This window comes from Choristoneura fumiferana, chromosome 2, assembly GCF_025370935.1.
Source record: "Choristoneura fumiferana chromosome 2, NRCan_CFum_1, whole genome shotgun sequence".
Taxonomy (NCBI): domain Eukaryota; kingdom Metazoa; phylum Arthropoda; class Insecta; order Lepidoptera; family Tortricidae; genus Choristoneura; species Choristoneura fumiferana.
The window spans coordinates 3,617,419-3,636,358 of record NC_133473.1 but is presented as its reverse complement, the minus strand read 5'-3'; the positions used below and the strand labels follow the sequence as shown (position 1 = coordinate 3,636,358).

At 38.1% G+C, this 18,940-nt stretch overlaps 2 protein-coding genes across 8 annotated transcripts in view; both read left to right on the top strand.

Annotated features, from left to right (window-relative positions):
- Window positions 1-5,027, top strand: part of LOC141445665 (DNA-binding protein D-ETS-4-like) — a 46,189-nt gene extending 41,162 nt beyond the window's left edge. For 6 of the 7 annotated variants that reach the window (XM_074111533.1, XM_074111532.1, XM_074111538.1 and 3 more), the window contains exons 5-6: window positions 1,611-1,760; window positions 3,555-5,027. In XM_074111533.1, coding sequence (XP_073967634.1) covers window positions 1,611-1,760; window positions 3,555-3,745 — 341 coding nt within the window. In that variant the 3' untranslated portion in view covers window positions 3,746-5,027. The remainder of the gene's footprint in view (window positions 1-1,610; window positions 1,761-3,554) is intronic. The other variant, XR_012453347.1, reaches the window with a different exon arrangement.
- Window positions 5,028-10,414: 5,387 nt separating this feature from the next.
- LOC141445663 (uncharacterized) lies at window positions 10,415-18,530 on the top strand. Its single transcript, XM_074111518.1, has 6 exons — window positions 10,415-11,145; window positions 12,256-12,487; window positions 13,363-13,609; window positions 14,305-14,538; window positions 15,519-15,696; window positions 17,883-18,530. Exons 1-6 carry the CDS (start codon window positions 10,627-10,629, stop codon window positions 18,048-18,050), a joined length of 1,578 nt encoding a protein of 525 aa, XP_073967619.1. The 5' UTR covers window positions 10,415-10,626; the 3' UTR covers window positions 18,051-18,530.
- The last annotated feature ends 410 nt before the right edge of the window (window positions 18,531-18,940 follow it).

Below are 18,940 nucleotides of genomic sequence, written 5' to 3'. Positions count from 1 at the left end.
TTTTTCAAATTTTTCCACCCACCGGTTTAAAATTTGCACTTTAAAGTTGAATATTTCGCAAACATATCACTGAATCGAAAAATCGTCTTAGCAAACCCCTAATGGTTTAAAAGACCTATTCAACGATATCCCACACTAAAGGGTTGGATGAGAAAAAAAAATCACCCCCACTTTACGTCTATGGGAGGAAACCTAAAAAAATTTTTAAAATTTTTTATTGCACCATTTTGTCGGCATAGTTTACGTATATCCGTGCAAAATTACAGCTTTCTAGCATTCAGAGTCCCTGAGCAAAGCCACGGACGGACAGACAGACAGACAGACATGGCGAAACTATAAGGGTTCCGTTTTTGCCATTTTGGCCTCGGAACCCTAATGAAAAGAATATGAAAGGAAGTGTTGCTAACCGTCCGATGTTAGAAATGTCGATGAATTTAATTCGACTATTATGAGAATCTCGTGTAAAGTTAATTATAATCTCTAAAACTCATAATATTTAGAGATACAGTTTTTAGTATTCAAGTGTTTATTTATATGTTCTTTGACGTCGTAAAGTGTATGCTCATCCAGTTTACGATTCCGACATTGAAGGTCATGGGTAGCGAAAATGGAAAATGTTTACTGCAACCAAAACTTGTATAATAAATTGATACTCGAAATAGAAATACTGCCATCGCGACTCGTGATAAACTGGGAGAATATCAAATTATTAAGTACGAGTAAATAGGTATCGTAGAATCCTTATCATAATCATCTTGAAATAGGTATCGTAGAATCCTTATAGGGCAGGTAAAATCTAGGAAATCTTGATTTATAAAATAAAGTACATGTAGTAACCTCTTTATTACACCGGTTTTCTGTAAGTATAATAAAATTAAGAACAATCTCGAATTCTGCTCACGAGCCTGGACAGGCTCCATCCAGTCTAAGAAGTCATTATATCTTACTACAATATTCTTAGAAGCTATGCCGTCCATCACAGGCACGCAGTCCTCTTTTACCTACCCTATTATGTCGTTAATGGTCCTAAATTGTCGAATATAATACTTAGGCTGTACGTCTAATGCCTATTTAGTATGCATCAAGGGCACATACGGCACATGTCTGCTTTCTTTCTAGATACTTATTAACTAAATAGTGCAGCAACGTTAGGTCTATGTGGACATTAAACAATTATGTGAAAATATAGCATAATTAAGAAAACCATCATCATCCTTGTTTATATACGTCCCACTTGCTGGGCACAGCCCTGAGAAGGCCTCTGAGAGATTAGAATAAGAGAGACAAAAAATATCAGAAAAGCAATGCAAGAAAATATCTGAGTATGCATAGTTTATTAACTTGACTTGAATAAGCTGCCGATAGAATGATTCACTTGAAATATATTTGAAAAGTTGAAGGTATTGGTGGCCGGAAAGACTCGTGCGCCTTCTTTTGATGATTCATCATGCACTATTAATACAAAAGTGATTCAAGCAATGCCTTGCTGGAAATTCAACTTAAGCGAACGACTTTCCCATATTTAAGATTCATATGTAATCGGTCCGGAAGATTTTGGCTAAACTGACAAAGTGGCTACACAATTTTATATAATCTTCCTTCTTCAACAGATGAGGACTCTGAACCAGCAAACGTAGCAGCTAGCACGGCAGGTGGAAAAGCAAAGACAGGCAGCACGCATATACACCTCTGGCAATTCCTAAAAGAACTGCTAGCATCACCCCACGTCCATGGATCCGCGATACGGTGGCTTGACCGAAGTGAGTATCTTGATTTTTGAAAATTATTTCTATTGGATTTATTGGATCTTAAGTTGAGCATTATTACAGGCGATAATATTCATACATCATTTAGGATAGTTTAATGAATGAATACTTTAAAATCAATTTGAACAGCATTGCTTTAGCAACAGTTACTGTTAGTTAGTGTATTGCAGTTATTACAAATCTTTTGTGATTTTCTAGTTTTCTCATTTTATTTCATATCACTTGCATTACATTTTACTTAGAACATTTTATTACGCATTGGTCTTGAATCTGAATCGACAACAGCTTAATTAAGTAATTTATCTTAATCTTTTCATCAAGCCCCGTGATCATCAGTAACTCGTGTGTAATTTTATCAGCCCTTATCACGCTATAATTAATCAGTATTATTTATTGGTAATATCATTGTAAATTGTGAAATTGTAATTAATGTCACCTTATTAATTCTTTAGCCGCGTATCCATTAGAGCAGCCTCAGGCCGAGCACCGCGAGCCGAGCCATATTTTGTCGGTTTTTTGGCCGTGCTCAAAGGAGCCTCAGTCTGAGCCGTGCCTTTGGCAGCGTCTCCACTTGCGCGGCCTCGGAGCGAGGCAGCCGCTCGGCCCGAGGCTGCCTCTAGTGGATACGCGGCTTTTCAGTTATTAGCATTCTATAATGCATTCTGTTTTATGATTCTATTGATCTTTGTATCTCATTTAATTATCTAAGGCTCGTTATTTATTTATTCCACGCATTTTCTTAGAAACGCGATAATTAACGTAATCAGACTAATCAGCATTCAACGCAGTTGCGATTTGAATTTGTATGGGTTGGCCGCCGTATATACCGTATTTTATTGTCTCTAGGTGGTATATTTATTATTATGTATTATTTTTGGCTAGACTAAAAATCTTCTGTGTCTTTTAAAGCACAAAGACGAAATTGATTCTAAACCACGTTTCTTCTTCAAAAATCTTCATCAAAATCATATACATTGCTAGTTCTAAATGTTGCTTCTAAAGTAACTAAATAATTGAAACGGTCCTTTGTTTCTTATGTTTCCACTAAGTATATTGCCAAGATGACGTTAATAGGTAAATAAATATAATTTACGACGGCTCAATGGAAATTACCGATTACAGATAAACATAATTAATCATATTGGTAAACTAATTTGATGATAACACAGTATAAAGTACCAGCTAAGTTCTACATATTTTCGTTACATTTACAATTGTCAGAGCTAAATACATCGAGCAGCGACATTCTCGTTTTCCAAGGTGAGCGAGCCATTTACTTGGCATCTGGTACTTACTTGATAAACCAAAAGCACGCTAAAGGTTGACTCTGTCGTGACTACTCTGGCAGGCTACATTGTTTCGTTTAATAGGCTCTTTGTGGTACACTTATGACTTTTTCAGTTTTGTATCACGATTGATCTTATGATAACTCGTTTTTGAGGAAGACAATGTAGCTTTGAATGAGATACTTTATTTCGCGCAATATTTTAGGAAGGGAGTAGAATAAATATTACAGCTAAAATTACTAAATTAAACTTACTTACTTAGGTAGTTTTTTTTACATAAATCTGATCGTTATTGACCCCTATCTCACTTGATATTAAGTGCAGATTATTGCAGATGAGGCCAAAGGTGTATCTCACTGGTTCAGTAACCCTATAGATCAAATGGTTCAGACGTTGCCTGTTGTAGTCACAAGTAGTTTCCATTCCATCATCCGAAACTAGATAGAATCCCAATAAGCCTGATTAACATGCAGATGTTTAATTCAAGTCACGTTGTCCACAGGTACCGGGGTTTTCAAAATCGAGGATTCTGTGCGAGTTGCGAAGCTTTGGGGCAAGAGGAAGAACCGGCCGGCGATGAACTACGACAAACTGTCCAGAAGTATCAGGCAGTACTACAAGAAGGGTATCATGAAGAAAACGGAACGAAGCCAGAGGCTGGTGTATCAGTTTTGTCATCCGTATTGCTTGTAACGCGACTACTGTTGCGTTAGTTTTAAGTTATATGTAAATATTTATTGTAAATAGTGTGCTTGAGCCGTGGTAATGCGGCCAACACGAGGGCTCGTCGGTTTTGCGTACGCGCAAGACTTACGCAGTCCTAGCTCGAAAGCCATACTCGAAGGTAAGTCATCTTCGAGTTAGCTAGTCGGAGTTATGAACACCCTCCATAAAATTCGGGAAAGGTAATTTTCCCTAGAATTCTATCGGACGGGACATCGCTGTGTGCGTTAAGCTAAGTATTTTACCAACGACTAGACGAGTGCGATACTCGGTGTTCAATTTGAACGATTAATCGCGTTCGTCGAAAGCTGGTAATGTTTATCCCATATATCTATGATATATTGCTCGTACGTTCTATGAACTTTTAAATATTAAGAATCATGTAAATATTTAAGTTATACGTACGTGTAAGATTTTGTAATTTTTTATACCTACCTACATGATTAATCTGTGTGAAGAGTAATTTTACATTTTTAATTTAATGTAGGTCGTAATTTTAACCTTTTCGCTGCCACGTCAAATACCCATACTCCCTGGAGACCTTATACATGCGAATTTGAAAGAAAACGATTCTGTCAACGAACTGAGGTGCGGGGGGAGTTGCGATCGGTTCGAAGTGCTCCGAAGTATTTCGAACCCGATCGCTAGGTGGACTGAGTCGGGTCGCCTTGTATTACGTCTCTAGACTTATGTGATCGTAGCCCATACGCCAGGCTTCTATATTGCAATGCCTAAAATTGAACCTTAACACAATTTTGAGGGAGGATTGCTTTTGCATTGAAGTAATGGACGTATATATAGGTCGTTGGCGTGGAACCTGCGGTGCGTAGGTATAATATGAGTCATTGGCGTCGAAAAGGTTAAAGCCAATTATTTTGCATCGAACGAAGTGTAACGAAACCATTGAGGCAAGTCATGTCTTGATTTTTTTTAAGGTAAGTAATACCAAAAAGGCGGTGAATTGGATATTTTGGGTCTCGATTGAATTAAAATATTGTGCCAAATAGACTATTAGTACTTTATTCGGGGCAAAATTTGTGAAATTGTGATATAAATCGTAAAACCCGCCGATACTTGTGAAAATCAAGGAAATTAAAAATGGTGAAGGGTAAGATAGTATCACAGAGATTTTTAGTTTTAAACAAAATGGCGCAGTTAGTGTCGATATCTACGATTATATAATTATCTAAGTACCTTACTTTATTGGACCAAACTAATGTATATTAACTATTATAATAATAAATTAAATGATTATAAATGTTATTTTATTGTCAACCACCCTAAAAACCGGCAAAGTGCGAGTCAGACTCGCACACCGAGGGTTCCGTACATCTTTGAAGAAGATGTCCGAGTAGCAGTGCATAGCTACTAAATTGACAGCAAAATAAAGTTGGTTGTTACAAGAATCACAAAGAAAAAAACTGATTTATCAATATTTTGGTATTTGTTGGAAAAATATACGTGATAATTAAACGTTATCACTAAATTTCAACTTCACAGGTCAGTGGGAAGTTAAAATAATTTTGGTACAAAATTTGAAATAAAAAATACCATTTTAAACTAAGTGAGCTATAAACCATATTATATAGTAATCTATGGGGTAGGCAAAAAATATTCAAATCAAAAATTCAGGTCAAAAACTTTCACACATTGAAATATTTGGGATTTATGTTAGATAATGAAATTACGGAGTACATTTGTAACGCACATTTAAATGTTAATAATGTAGGTACAATTACTGTTACATTGCGACCTAAAAACACCTAGTTTAAAGAAGCTCTAAATTCTAAGAAAATTATGAAATTGCACCAAATGCTAAGCGCATCAAATCTGGCCCAGGTTGCATCAGGTTGCGCAAATAGCTAGTGACGTTGGAGCGGGGTAACCAAATTCCGCGGAGAGAAAGTGCCTTTCGCTGAGGGGGGAGGACGACCTTAGTGGGGAGTAAATTGTGTAAGCAATGAATAAGTCGATACCTATAGATCTATCGAATAATTATTTTTCTATCGCATTTTGTCGGATAAATTCGTATTTATCTTGCTATCTCAATTAGATTCAGTAAAATTCAGTAAGCAGTTGAGAAAGAAAGATAATACGAGCTTTACCGAAAAAATATATATGGCGAAACGGGTTTACTAATGTTTCGGCGAAAATTATTTCGCAAATAATTAGCTCCCAAACTATTTATCCCATATTTTTATTTAGGCGAAATTTTATTTCCCAACTCAACATTTCGCACAGAATTATTTTCCAACTAATGATTTGATAAATTTTTATTATGCAAATTATTACCTGGGATTTTTTTAAGATGTCAAATGGTCAAATGTATTAATTGGCATACCTTAACTTAGCAACATATTGAATCGCATCCAACCTCCTTTCCTAGTGGCAGTTATCCTGGCTGCTATAAAAAAAACCTAACATCGAAGGCTAAGGCGGGAGGGAGCTACTCTCAGCTTCGCTCCCGCCTTAGCCATCTGAACCTAAACTATCCAAGTCGCTTCTGCTCCGAACCGTCCTGCTCGCTCGCACAAATTTTGAAACTAAGTGAAACGTTGCAATATAAAAATTGGCCAAATGTTATTTGAAAATTTGTTATTTGCCTCCTAAGCCAATTATTTGCTGCATAATTATTTGTCACATAAAAGATTGATGAAGTATAATTTTGCAATATAAAAATGTTGCGAAATAAGAAAAATGCGAAGTAAAGTTAAGTATGCCAACGATTGGTTTGCCAAATGAAACTTCGGCGAAAGGTTGGTTGCTAAGTGAAATTTGGGGAAACATATTTCGCCGAAAAGGCAGTACACCGGCGAAACGTTATTCACTACATCTGGAACCCTATTGTCAAACACACTAACCCCTGCTTCACCATCTATTGATTAAATTTATCTGACAGATAAATGTGATGCCGTCTCTGTTTGTTTTGTTTGAATAGACGGAGACGGCATCACATCACATCCGTCAAATAAAATTAATCAATGGATGGTGAAACAGCCCCTTATAATAGACTCACGATTGTTTTCCCCACTACTTTCTGTTACAAGGCATAAGACGAGGGTAGAAAGAGACAGTGAATACGAACACGAACTTCAGCGCGTTAAGCCGAGCTTAGACTTGCAAGAAAAATCGTGCAAGTTGCATTACATTGCGAGGCCGTAAAGCCAACAAGTTTGTAATGGTCAATCGAGCGCCGCAATGTAACACAACTTGCACGATTTTTCTTGCAAGTCTAAACTCGCCTTTAGACAATGCGGCCTCTGTAAGGCCTCTGTACTCTGTATGATTATTATGATCATTGAGACACTAACAAGGTGTTAGACAATTCGTAAGTGATCGGTAATTCGAGTACTTACGTGTTAATGAAAGTTCGGCCATTGGCTGATTTATTGCGATTGCTTTTTGTGAATGGCTATGACAATGAAAAATGGCTTAGAAAGAAAGGTGTATGAGATGAGCTTGAATATGTCTGCACAGGACAGGAGCAATTTTTAGGGTTCCATAATGGTAACAAGTAACTTTAAGAGTTTTGTCATTAGCTTAGTGACTATTAGTGACTTACCTATTACTAGAAAGCTGTAATTTTCCTGGAGTTAACCTATATTAACCTAAATTAATTACTACGTGATACTGGTTTGTTTTTATTCAAAACGTCGCACTTGTTACGACGTGCAAACAAGTGGGTCTTTGATGGTTTAAACATCTGCAACACCAGTATTGCAGATGCGTTGACCTCAAGATTACCTCAACAGTAATTTACCGCTTACTCTACATTGCTGCTTCACGGCATTAGCGAGCAAGATTGGTAGCAATGAAAATTTGCAAAACCAAACCTGCGTTGTTGATGTGACAGCTTAATCTCTTCTCTCGTATCAAATTATTGTGCATTACATTGCTGCTCAAATATTTCAAAAATTAATTACGCTCTGGTAGTTAACATTTGTTTGATATCGGTAGTATCAAAAATACATGCTGTATGTGGGTGTAGTATATATGTATACATGTTCAATCCCTTTGATGTTTGATTTTTGCTATGAGAAATTCCGCTCCTTGTTGATGACATAATGGTTTTATACAACCTAAATATAGAACATAAGTAATTAATATGCGAGAGCTTTGAGTAAATATTTGGTTCTTGAATTTTTAAAATTTGGTCTTTGTATTCAAAATTGATAGACCACTTACTTATTTGGCTGCAAGTAACTAATTACAGTTCAATAGAAAGATGATCATTTAAAGATTTATTTTTGTACAGATATAATAATAGTTATTCAGAGCCATCGTACCTACGAATTGAAGGATGCAGAAAGCTTAGATACAATTGAATAAAATTAGGGGAGACTTTGACTAAAGAGACCCGAAGTAACGGGTAAACTGGTTGACACTTACCTTTGTTTAAGATATGCCCTGCATGTGGTCTAAGGCACAAGACATTGCCACTACGCTACCATAATGTGCAAGTTACGTCCGTCACGCGTGCATTTCGTCAGTCAATCCCTACTCGCCCCGCTTACTAACAATGTACTTATACACGACCAGTGGCGTGAAGTGAACATTTTCTTTAGGTAGCTAACAATGTGGAATTAGTTCACAAGCTTTGCCATACTTGTCATCACTGCTGTCACTAATTTAAGCAACCCGTTAGGAATCAGGGCTGTCAAGGCGCCACGCCATTGGTATACACAGTACCTTCAAATTCTTATTATTATTAAAAAACTGTAAGGCTTCCGTTTTTGTTATTTTGACTATGGAACCCTAAAACATCACGTAGACTTGAGAAACCTTAGTTTTCGTCGGTTGAGAAAAGTCAATGCCTCTCTTATTTTAATAAACATCGTTTCTTCTTCTTCTTCAGCGCGTTTTCGCCCACTAATGGGCATTACGCCTCTCCAACCTTTCTCCATCCAGATCGACTATTTGTCTCTCTCTTCCAGGCCGGTCCTGCTGTCTCCAAAATGTCATCGGACCATCGGGCAGGCGGTCTGCGCACATTTCTTTTCCCTAGCTGGGGTCTCCACTCCAAAACGCGCTTACTCCAAAGTTCGTCGTGTCGTCGGCACACGTGGCCGGCCCAAGCCCATTTCAGCTTCGCACGAAAGCGTGTTAAGATATTTTTGATAAAATTTTTGCCCGCAAGTTTATGAAATCGACTGTACCGATTTTCAACACACATATTCAATTACCGAAAATGTATGTGCTGAAGTCCGAAATTCCCCAATCGTTGAAAAAGGTGCTTGATCATATTTTTGCTCACAAATTTATGAACTCGACTGTACACCTACTCTTGTTTACATAACGAGTTTCGCTAGCCTCTTTTACCTTAAACTACCATGCAAGGCGTAGTCTGAAGGTCGTCAGCATTCCGAATTTCTGACCTGACCGTTCGGCTGGTACGAGTGGTACGGCGCGGCGCCAGCCTATCCCCAACCAAACATTAATGGGTGTTCATAAAATACGCTAATTTTGGATGCAGTTTGAAACTAGGTAGGTACCTACTTGACTTTATGGCTAGATGTATGATTTATTTAAATTAATTCAGATTCAAAAAAACATCTAGTGAGATACTCACGAGATTCTTTTCGAATAGAAAACGAGGATTTTTATACCTACCAGATTTAGAAGAAAAACCGGCCAAGTGGGAACCGGAGGGCGGAGGAAGAGGAGGAGAAGGGCTCCTTACAAATTAGTACATAGGTATATGTATCTATAAAAATATCCGGGCGGCAAAATACCTTAAAATTTAATGTATGTGTGAAGTTCCCAATCTGCGCTGGGCCCGTGTGGGAACTACGGCCCAAGTGTTCTCATTCTGAGAGGACTGTACCCAGCAATTTTGCTCTGAGGACCACCTCCTCTGAATTGGCTTTTAATCCATAAAAAAAAAATGTCGCACCTACGATTCGGATCGATTAAAATGAGTTACCTACCCTAAAGAAGAGGGCGGCAATTGTAGATTGTTGTACCAAGCAGAAAGTTATTTACTATTGCACCGAGTGCCGATTTGGAGCCCGAGCGTTAGCGAGGGCTTTAAAAAGCACGAGTGCAATATAAATTACTTAATGCGAGGTGCATAATCTGCTTTTCTTTCAACTATTACAGAAATAGTCAACGAAAAAAAACTCATGCTAAACAATTAATAGGAAAGAAATGATTCCATTTTTGTAGGTTTACATTCGCACTCAAAAAATGACCACGGAAAATTCGTTTTTTTTTTAAATTCTTACTCTTTTTTGCAGAGTACTAACTCTGGCTACTAAGCCAGCAGGGCTACTACGAAACTCGAAAGTCTTACATTTATACTGTTTAATACGAGAGCGAGAGGGACGGTACGATACGAACTTCGAGTTTCGTAGTAGCCCTGCTGCAATATTTTTCCCGCGATCAGTCTAATTTTGGATGGGCGCTAGGTTGGCCAACAAACACTTAGTTTTTTTTTCAATTATACGGCTACTTAGGTAGGTACTGTTTGTGGTAGGGTAGGTTTCCAGTTTATATTTTTAAAGGTTTGAGCTTTGTTGTTGTTCTTATCCTAGCTCATTTTTTTATAAATTTCAACAAAATAAATGTTGCGTGCATTGAAACGTAAAATTTTGTCGATGACGTCACAATGACGTCATTGAATTGAAGATTGACATTTGACATTTAAATACGCTTTGTTTCGTTTTGTTTTCTTTTATTGATAATTGACAATAAACACGTTGAAATATTTAGTAAATAATGATAAAAGCAGTGTACCGGTGACTAAATTTAATTTAGAAGTAACAGCTGTGCCGATTTAGCTTCGTGAACGTTGTATAGTGCTTTAGTTATTGCTTCGTTTTTGCGTAGGTTTTAAGCGATATTTTTATATAATGAAGCCGGGGAAGAGTGTGGACGTACGAGAGGAGATAGTAGAAGTCCATTCCGCGGCTCGATCTCCTTCTCCTAAGCACAAAACAAAGTCGCGGTCAAGAAGTAGATCCGGGTCAAGAAAATTGTCAAACGGTCACATCGAGCCGCCAGAAGTGATTGAAACTCCAGCTGAGGAACAACAGACCACAGAAAAGTCTAAAAGGGACAGCTGGATCAAATCTGAACACGAATCCTTAGACATAGAGCTTCCTATACACGATCAGATCAAGCAAGGCATACTAGGCTTTGTAGAGAAGGAAATTAAGAAGTCTGATAAGAATCCTTCATTTGTTTTTTATTCTCATGACCCAAATGGCTTGGACGAAAAGTTTATAAAAACATTGTCTAGGCCTTCAAGTGGACATAAAGAAAAAAGGAGCCCGTCTTACAGGAAGAAGAAGAGGCATTCGTCAAAACACAGAGACAGAGACTTACAAGATTTTGAAATACCTGGATCTAGTCTTAGTGCACTTGAGAAGGTGGGAATACTTTTTAAAGTACAGTCTAACTAAACTTAATTTATAATAGCAACACCAGTTACATATCCAATGTAACAACTAAGAAAAACATTGCAACACAATCTTATGTATCAAAATAACACTGGTTATAATGATCAACTTTGGCGACCAAATATTATTGTCCCTTTAATGTTTTCAATGTGTATGTAGAATTGTAGCTTGACTTCAACAAGCTATTTGTTCTATGATTTGAAGAGTCAGACCAATCTTGTTACAGTTCTGTTTGAAAACTTTCTACGCTGTTAACAAGAGTTGTGTTCACATATTTTTGATCAAAAATATGCTTAAAAGTTGAAGAATTCAACTGTACATCAACAAAAGCACTTTAAGCCTTAGCTGCATGATTCAATATTTTCCGTCGAAAATATGAAAAGTTGTTAGGAAACACCCATTTGATAATGAGAAAAAGATTTAAAAAAGTCAGGGCAAAAGTTTAATTTTCGTTTTGTTTTTTAATGCTATAGTTAAAATTGTAGTCTGCTTACAAAACGGAAAAAGGGAGATACAGTCTTTTAATAAAACCAATTAAAACAATTAGATTTTTTTTTAAGAAATTAAAAAGAACCTATGGTATCATGGTATTGATTGATACCATATGCATCTAAGGGTAAACTTTTCTGCTTACATACATTACATTTAATATTTCTAAACAGATTAGCAACTTTTCAAAAAATTATTCTTTCTAAAATATTTTCTACTTCCTTGGTAGGAAGCATTAGTTGAAAATGTTGCACCCGCAATAATAGAATCACACCTCTAATACAACACTGAAGTGACTGCAAAGTTAATTCTGTTCTACATGACTGAAAATGTAGACTGAAGTGTGGGGTGTCAAGTCTGCCTAGCAGCGTGATTCCTTCAAACTACCCGCACTTGATTACTAATACGTCACTGCTACGCAGACTTGACACCCCACACTTCAGTCTACTCGTGACCACGGCTACTGCAATGTTGCCAAAACGTCGAGTTAAATATTACTTGTGTGAGTTAGCATGATAAGTCCCGTTGGTGGTGTTTTGACTATGAGTGAAAATCACAGAAGGTGTGATTTATTTATAACTATTTTTACAGGTTGATGACTATCTGAAAGAATACAATAAAGATGAAGTAGTAACACTAAGTGGTGAACTAGAGATAGAAGCCAATGATGTGGAGAACAATAATGGGTCAACAAAAGACCACCACAAGTCACGGAAGACGAGAAGGAAAGCCAGAGATGAACGACAAGATGGTAATGCCAATAGTGATGTCAATCCTAAGGTATTTAAGAGTGGCAGCAGAAGCAAATCTGGGGCTAAGCCTGGTAAGTTTTTTTGGGTTTATGGAATTATTAGCTGTTACCTGTGACTCCGTCTGTGAAGTATTTGTTTATCGCCATCCCAAAGGAACTATGCATTTGCTTGGGTTAAAGGAATCCTATGTCTTTCCCAGGGTCTCAAATTAACTACTTATATAACCAAATTTCATTTTAATTGGTACCTACAGCAGTTTGTGAGGTGGTAACAGACAGCAGTCAGACACATTATCGAATTTATAATATTAGTGTATTGTTTGATTTATTTTTTTATTTATAAAATCTTTTATTTAACTTGCAACTTTTGTCTATCTATCTATAACAGCCCTTATAGCGCCCGTCTTTGGACATAGGCCTCCTCTCTACTTTTCCAGTCTTGCCTATTCATTGCCACTCGCATCCAGTTTACGCCAGCTTGTTGCCGGATATCATCTGTCCATCTTTTTGGTGGTCGTCCTCTACCACGGGTGTTTGCACAGGGCAACTTTTGTATTTTGCTTCAAATATAAATTTTTTTTTGCTTACATCTTGTTGGTAAATTTAGAAAATAATCAGCCATGGTAGCCTCGTGGTTAGACCTAAGACCTCTAAAACAGAGAACTCTGGGTTCAAATCTGGGCTTGTTCCTCTAAGTTTTTCCCAATTCATATGTAAAATAATATTTGAAATTTATCTTAAACTTGGTGAAGGAAAATATTTAAGAAAACTTGCATAAACCTGTCAAGCAATTTAGTGGTGCATCTGAAGTTCCCAATGCGCGCTGAGCGCGCATAGAAACTACGGCTCAAGCCCTCTCACTCTGAGAGGAGGCTTGTGCCCAGCAGTGGGATCTATATTAGGCTTGGATGATGACAATGATGATGATGTTTTAAAAATGTTTTCAGCACGACCAACAGATCTATCGGCAATGCTGGAAACTCTTGAATCTAGCATGACCTACCATGACCAGTACATAGACAATCCATTCTCATCACCTTCACCTCTCACATCACCAAATGATGAGAGGCTCAACCCATTCGGGTCTCGGAGACCAGAGAAAATATACCTGCAAGGGGGAGGGACGTTCAGAGCTGTTTCGAGGGACAGGATTTTGGAGTCCCAACAGTCCCGAAATGAAGATAAATACTTGAGGTATGTTTTTACAAGCTATTATTAACTTGTATTTTTTTATACTATGGTCTAAGATCCAAACTTGAAAAGATCTGCAACGGTCTGATAACAGAATGAAACCTATTTTATAATAAATTTAGTATATTAGAAAATATATACGGAAATATAATATACGGAAATTAGCCAAAGAACTAAAGTCACCGACATAGCTGGAAAAATATGCAAGTTGAAGTGGCAATGGGCGGGCCACATCGCTCGAAGAACAGATAACCGTTGGGGCGAGTTACGACCACGAACCAGAAGACGAAGCGTTGGCATGCCTCCCACCAGGTGGACTGACGATATCGTGAGAGTTGCGGGAAACCGGTGGTTGCAAGTGGCGAGTTGTCGTTCATTTTGGCGTTCTAGTGTGGCCTTTGTCCAGCAATGGATGTCTTCCGGCTGATGATGATGATGATGAGAAAATATATTAGAAATGGATTTGCTTTCACTCTGCCCGATCGCAACTCGGTCGTACCCGCTCGCAACCAATTAACGACATAATCCGTGTCTGTCTCTTCCAATTAGTAACCAATATAATTAAATTACTATCCGCTGTTAACCTTTCTTGCTAAAATTTAAAATTCACTCAAATAAATAACCGTTTGATTCCGTCTCGCTAACTCGCAGTCTAATAGTACTTAATAGGGCCCTATAAACCTGGTTGCATTTTCCAGGCTCGGCGACTTCACGCCTCTAGACATAGCTCTCATCGTGCAAAAGGCGTGGAGCAACTGCGCGTATGCATGCCACGGGGTATTGGGTGGGGTCTCACTGATGCATCTGCTACTCATCAGCTACTCTGACAGCCTGGATGCCGGCCATCTGTCCTTCCATGCTGTGGTCACCATGCCTTACGTGGCGACGTACTTCTTTCTGTGTGTACTGTGCCTGATTTCTGTACTAGACAGGTAAGTTTGAATAATTAATTGGATTAGGGTAGTTCCTTGGGTAAAAAAAAAAACTATAATTTACTCCGTCGTTAGTTAAGATTATCAGAAAATAATTCCCCTTCAATATTATTGGACACATATGTGTTTTCTCTTATCAATCAAAATATTTCTGGCGCGTAAACCCATAGGAGGTGCAGATCCAAATCTCGTTTGGCGATTCAATTTTTTTTTTTAAGGACATCAGAGTATTTGGATGGTATGGGCTTGTTCAATGGAGATGTAAATGTAATGAGGCTATCGCGTATGAATTCGCCACCGCTAGTGTAGCGTGAGGTCTCCGAAATGTCAAATCTCATAGTTTTTGGGTGTGCTACGCGGGTTTATTTAATTAGAATAATTTTGTGAATATTTTGCAATATCTGAAATTAATAATAATTTCTGTGTTTGAGACAGTTTTGTCTTTAACCTTTGTCCTCCCTTTTTCCGAACAAAACGGGGACTATGCAACACTGTGGCATGCTCGATATTTATATGGTACGGTTTTAAGTGTATTAAATATGATTTATCTAAACATTGTTTTCAGAGTTTATTACGGGGTAGCAATCCTGTTTTTAACTTTTTAATTGTTCGCTAACTATATACGTCCCACTGCTGGGCACAGGCCTCTTCTCAGAATGAGAGGACTTGGGCCGTAGTTCCCACGCGAGTCCAGTGCGGATTGGGAATTTCACATTCACACTACATTGAATTGCTTCGCAGGTTCTGCAGGTTTTCTCACGATATTTTCCTTCACAGTAAAGCTCGTGTTAAATTTCAAATATAATGTAACGTGGTAAAAATCAATTTCGCACATGAATTTCGAAAAACTCAGAAGTGCGAGCCGGAGTTTGAACCCACGATCCTCTGCTTGAGTAGTCACACCAGTAGGCTACCACGGCTTCCGTTGAATAATACAATTTTTCACGGATATTTTTGAGAAAAAAATATGTCTATTCCAGGCTGGACGTTACGAGTCTGGACTTAAGTCGCGGCCTCCAGCCCTACTTCCAGCCCATAGTATTGGTAATCCTGTACTGCGCGTGTCTGCTGGTCTGCTGCGCCGCGAGGATGTACGACGAGCTGATGGTCTACCAGTATGCTCCGCTGGTCGCGAATTACACTGGGAACATGACCCTGGTAAGGTTGAAAATTCCAGAAGAAAAAAAATGACTGATGATAGTTTTATTCATCGTAGAGATATTTTTTAGGGTTCCGGACAGTTCCGGTGCCAAAATGGCAAAAACGGAACCCTTATAGTTTCGTCAAGTCCGTCTGTCTGGCTGTCTGTCCGTCCGTCCGTATGTCACAGGCATTTTACTCGAAAACTACAAGATGTATATCAATGAAATTTGGAGTAAAGATAGTATATAGTTTTGTAGTTAAATTACAAAAATAAATATTTATAGGGGGGCACTCCATACACGTAACAGAAATCGAAAAAAAAAAATTAACTCGCATCAACGTGTGGCACATAGCTCTTTTGAAAAGATAGTAAGGTTTCACAAAAACTATTTTGATTAAGTGAAGATTTCCGGAAATAATCGCTCCCAGAGTAGCAAAAATTGTGTCCCCCCCCCCTCTATCTTACAAAGTAAATAATTTAATCTTGTAAACCGTTTGTCTAAAAAATATGCAAAAAATATGAAAAGGTAACCGCTTAATAAATACTTTCAACGAAAATTGGTTTCAACATGATCGGATAATATACCGTTTTTGAGTTATTGCCGAAAAACTGCGCTTCTCAACAAAAGGAGGAAAAGGACGTTAGTGCCGTGAAGATACGCTCTTTTTTGGTAATTAATTTTGAGACTGTAGTAAATGTTTTAATTGTGTTATACATAAGTTATAACGCACATAATATTACTTGTTTTTTTTCGTAATGGCTACGGAACCCTATCTTGGGCGTGTCCGACACGCTCTTGGCTGGTTTTTTATCTATTTTTACATTAGCATATTAGCAACCACATCGCTAAGTTGGTAACCAAAAGCAGCGTTTTTCACTTTGTAGCGAAAACTGCCTACGAACAGAGAAGCCGACATTCAGGTTTTTGGGCACTGAATGTGTTAAAAGACCTTGAAAATTATTAAAATACCATATCATACCATTTTGCATTAAAAAATGTCGGGTTGAGTTAATTAGTGTAATCCACACTAATATTATAAATGTGAAAGTGTGTGCGTTTGTATGTTTGTCAGTCTTTCACGTTGAAACGGAGCGACGGATCGACGTGATTTTTGGCCCAGAGATAGTTTATGGACCAGAGAGTCATATAGGCTACTTTTTATCCCGGAGAAATGCACAGTTCCCGAGGAACAGCATTCCACGCGGACGAAGTCGCGGGCAGAAGCTAGTTCCTGATAAAGAAGGATCAAAACCAATCCCGAGCTTATTGAGCTGGCACCAGTCCTCTCTGGAAAGCCCAAATCCTAGTGGCTTCAGTGTTGAGTTGACGTTGATTCCTGTTGCTTACCGGTGGATTTGCCCTCCTTCCCTGTTTCCATTTGTTGGACAAGTCTTGTCAGCATGACGATGATGAGTGAAGTCAGATTATTTATTGTATGCCACATGCGAATTAGACAGGTGTTATGACTTATATCGGTTTCTCTGTAACATGTCTTCTATATTAATAATTTCGTACCGGTCTACGGTAGACTCGAACGAAATGCACATCAAATTGAAGAGCGTTAAAAAATTAGTCAATCCGAGTCGACAACTTGTAGGCGGAAAATTCGGATTATCGAGTATTTTCAAGATAAACTTGAATAAATTACTAAGTATATAATGGCGTTGCGAAGTAAAAATGTCAATGTCATCACATCAAAGTCGCGTTAGTGTCACGCTTAGACTATAAGTGTCACGTCATCACGTGTCACAGGTTTGCATTTCGTTCTCAATTGTGACCTCTTAAGGGTACGATTCGTCGATTTTCATCAGAACGATCGTACAGACGAATCGTACCGTATATGGGGTCCTTTAGTTCTAATTTCTTTGATTATGAGACAGAGACATCATAGTTATTTGGGCAAATAAGATTTAGGAGAAAATATCTACTTACTAGAGAAATACCGATACGTAGGTTAGCTGTGAAAGTACGTTTGTGATAATATTAAAGCTGGGAATATACGTCAGATTTTTCGATAAGTAGGTAAGACAATCTTTATACCGGCAAAAAAATTTTTTAAAACATTTTATTATGAGTCTACATTTTACCCGAGCGAAGCCGGGTTTTCATCTAGTTATCTTATAAAGTAGGTTAAATAACAATAACCATTATAGTACGTATATTGGTCGAATAACCTAACTTAACCTTTTAATTTTCCAGCCAACCATACCCACATTCTACCACACGTGGACGCACTTCTCTATCTGGCGCGCTGTTCTCGCTATCCTCGGCCTGGTCTACTTCATCATCTCCAATCCCCCAGACTTGGTTTACGCTAATATCAGCAAGTTGCTGCAATTCAAGCACTCTCTGCAAAGCATAGGATGATCGTAGAGCATTCAGGACGGCACGGTTAGTACGTTAGTACGTTGACATAAGCCGTGGAGAAGGGGGCGTTTAAGTAATAGGTAACGCAATTTTTGGAGATTTTTACATGTAACGCGTCGTAACATTTTTCTGTGCACTTCCTAAACGTTACGTAACACCCAAATTACCATTTCCATTTTTTTTTTCTTTTCTTTAGCCGTTTTCCGAATTAAGTTGGCATTTTTTGGCACACTCACACTGGCAACTCAGCATGAGAGCATTTATTAGTGGGCCAAGAACAACTGATGTTGCGAATTTCACATTTTTGAGGACATTATACTATGTACTTGTTACAAAAAAACTGTGACGTAACGCGTTGTTTGAACACCCCCTCCCGCCTCTGTAACGCATCGTAACGTTTTGCAATTGCGTTACGTAATATTTGAACGCTCCCGAAGTAGAAAGTTGGAAGGGCCGTAATATTCGATTTTCTCTTGCTGTATCGTTATTTTGTTCGTAATGCTTTTAGTTACGTACAGTCAAGCAATTTCATTCGTAGGCCACTATGGAACCTTGTCATTATCATCCATACTAATATTATAAATGCGAAAGTGTGTGTGTTTGTATGTTTCTCCGTCTTGAACGTCGAAACGGAGCGACGGATTGACGTGACTTTTTTGGCATAGAAGTAGTTACATTTTTTTTTATTCAACTGGATGGCAAACGAGCAAGTGGGTCTCCTGATGGTAAGAGATCACCACCGCCCATAAAAATCTGCAACACCAGGGGTATTGTATTGGGGGATACATAGGCTACTTTTTATCCCGGAGAAATGCACAGTTCCCGAGTGAACCGCGCGATAACCGAATTCCATGCGAGCGAAGCCGCGGGCAAAAGCTAGTAATAAGTAC

Bases quoted from the DNA above. Each gene is read 5' to 3' on its own strand.
- LOC141445663 (XM_074111518.1), top strand. From the start codon at position 10,627: ATGAAGCCGGGGAAGAGTGTGGACGTACGAGAGGAGATAGTAGAAGTC. The intron at 12,488-13,362 runs GTAAGTTTTTTT...AAATGTTTTCAG, and splicing joins CAAATCTGGGGCTAAGCCTG to CACGACCAACAGATCTATCG. The intron at 14,539-15,518 runs GTAAGTTTGAAT...TGTCTATTCCAG, and splicing joins CTGATTTCTGTACTAGACAG to GCTGGACGTTACGAGTCTGG.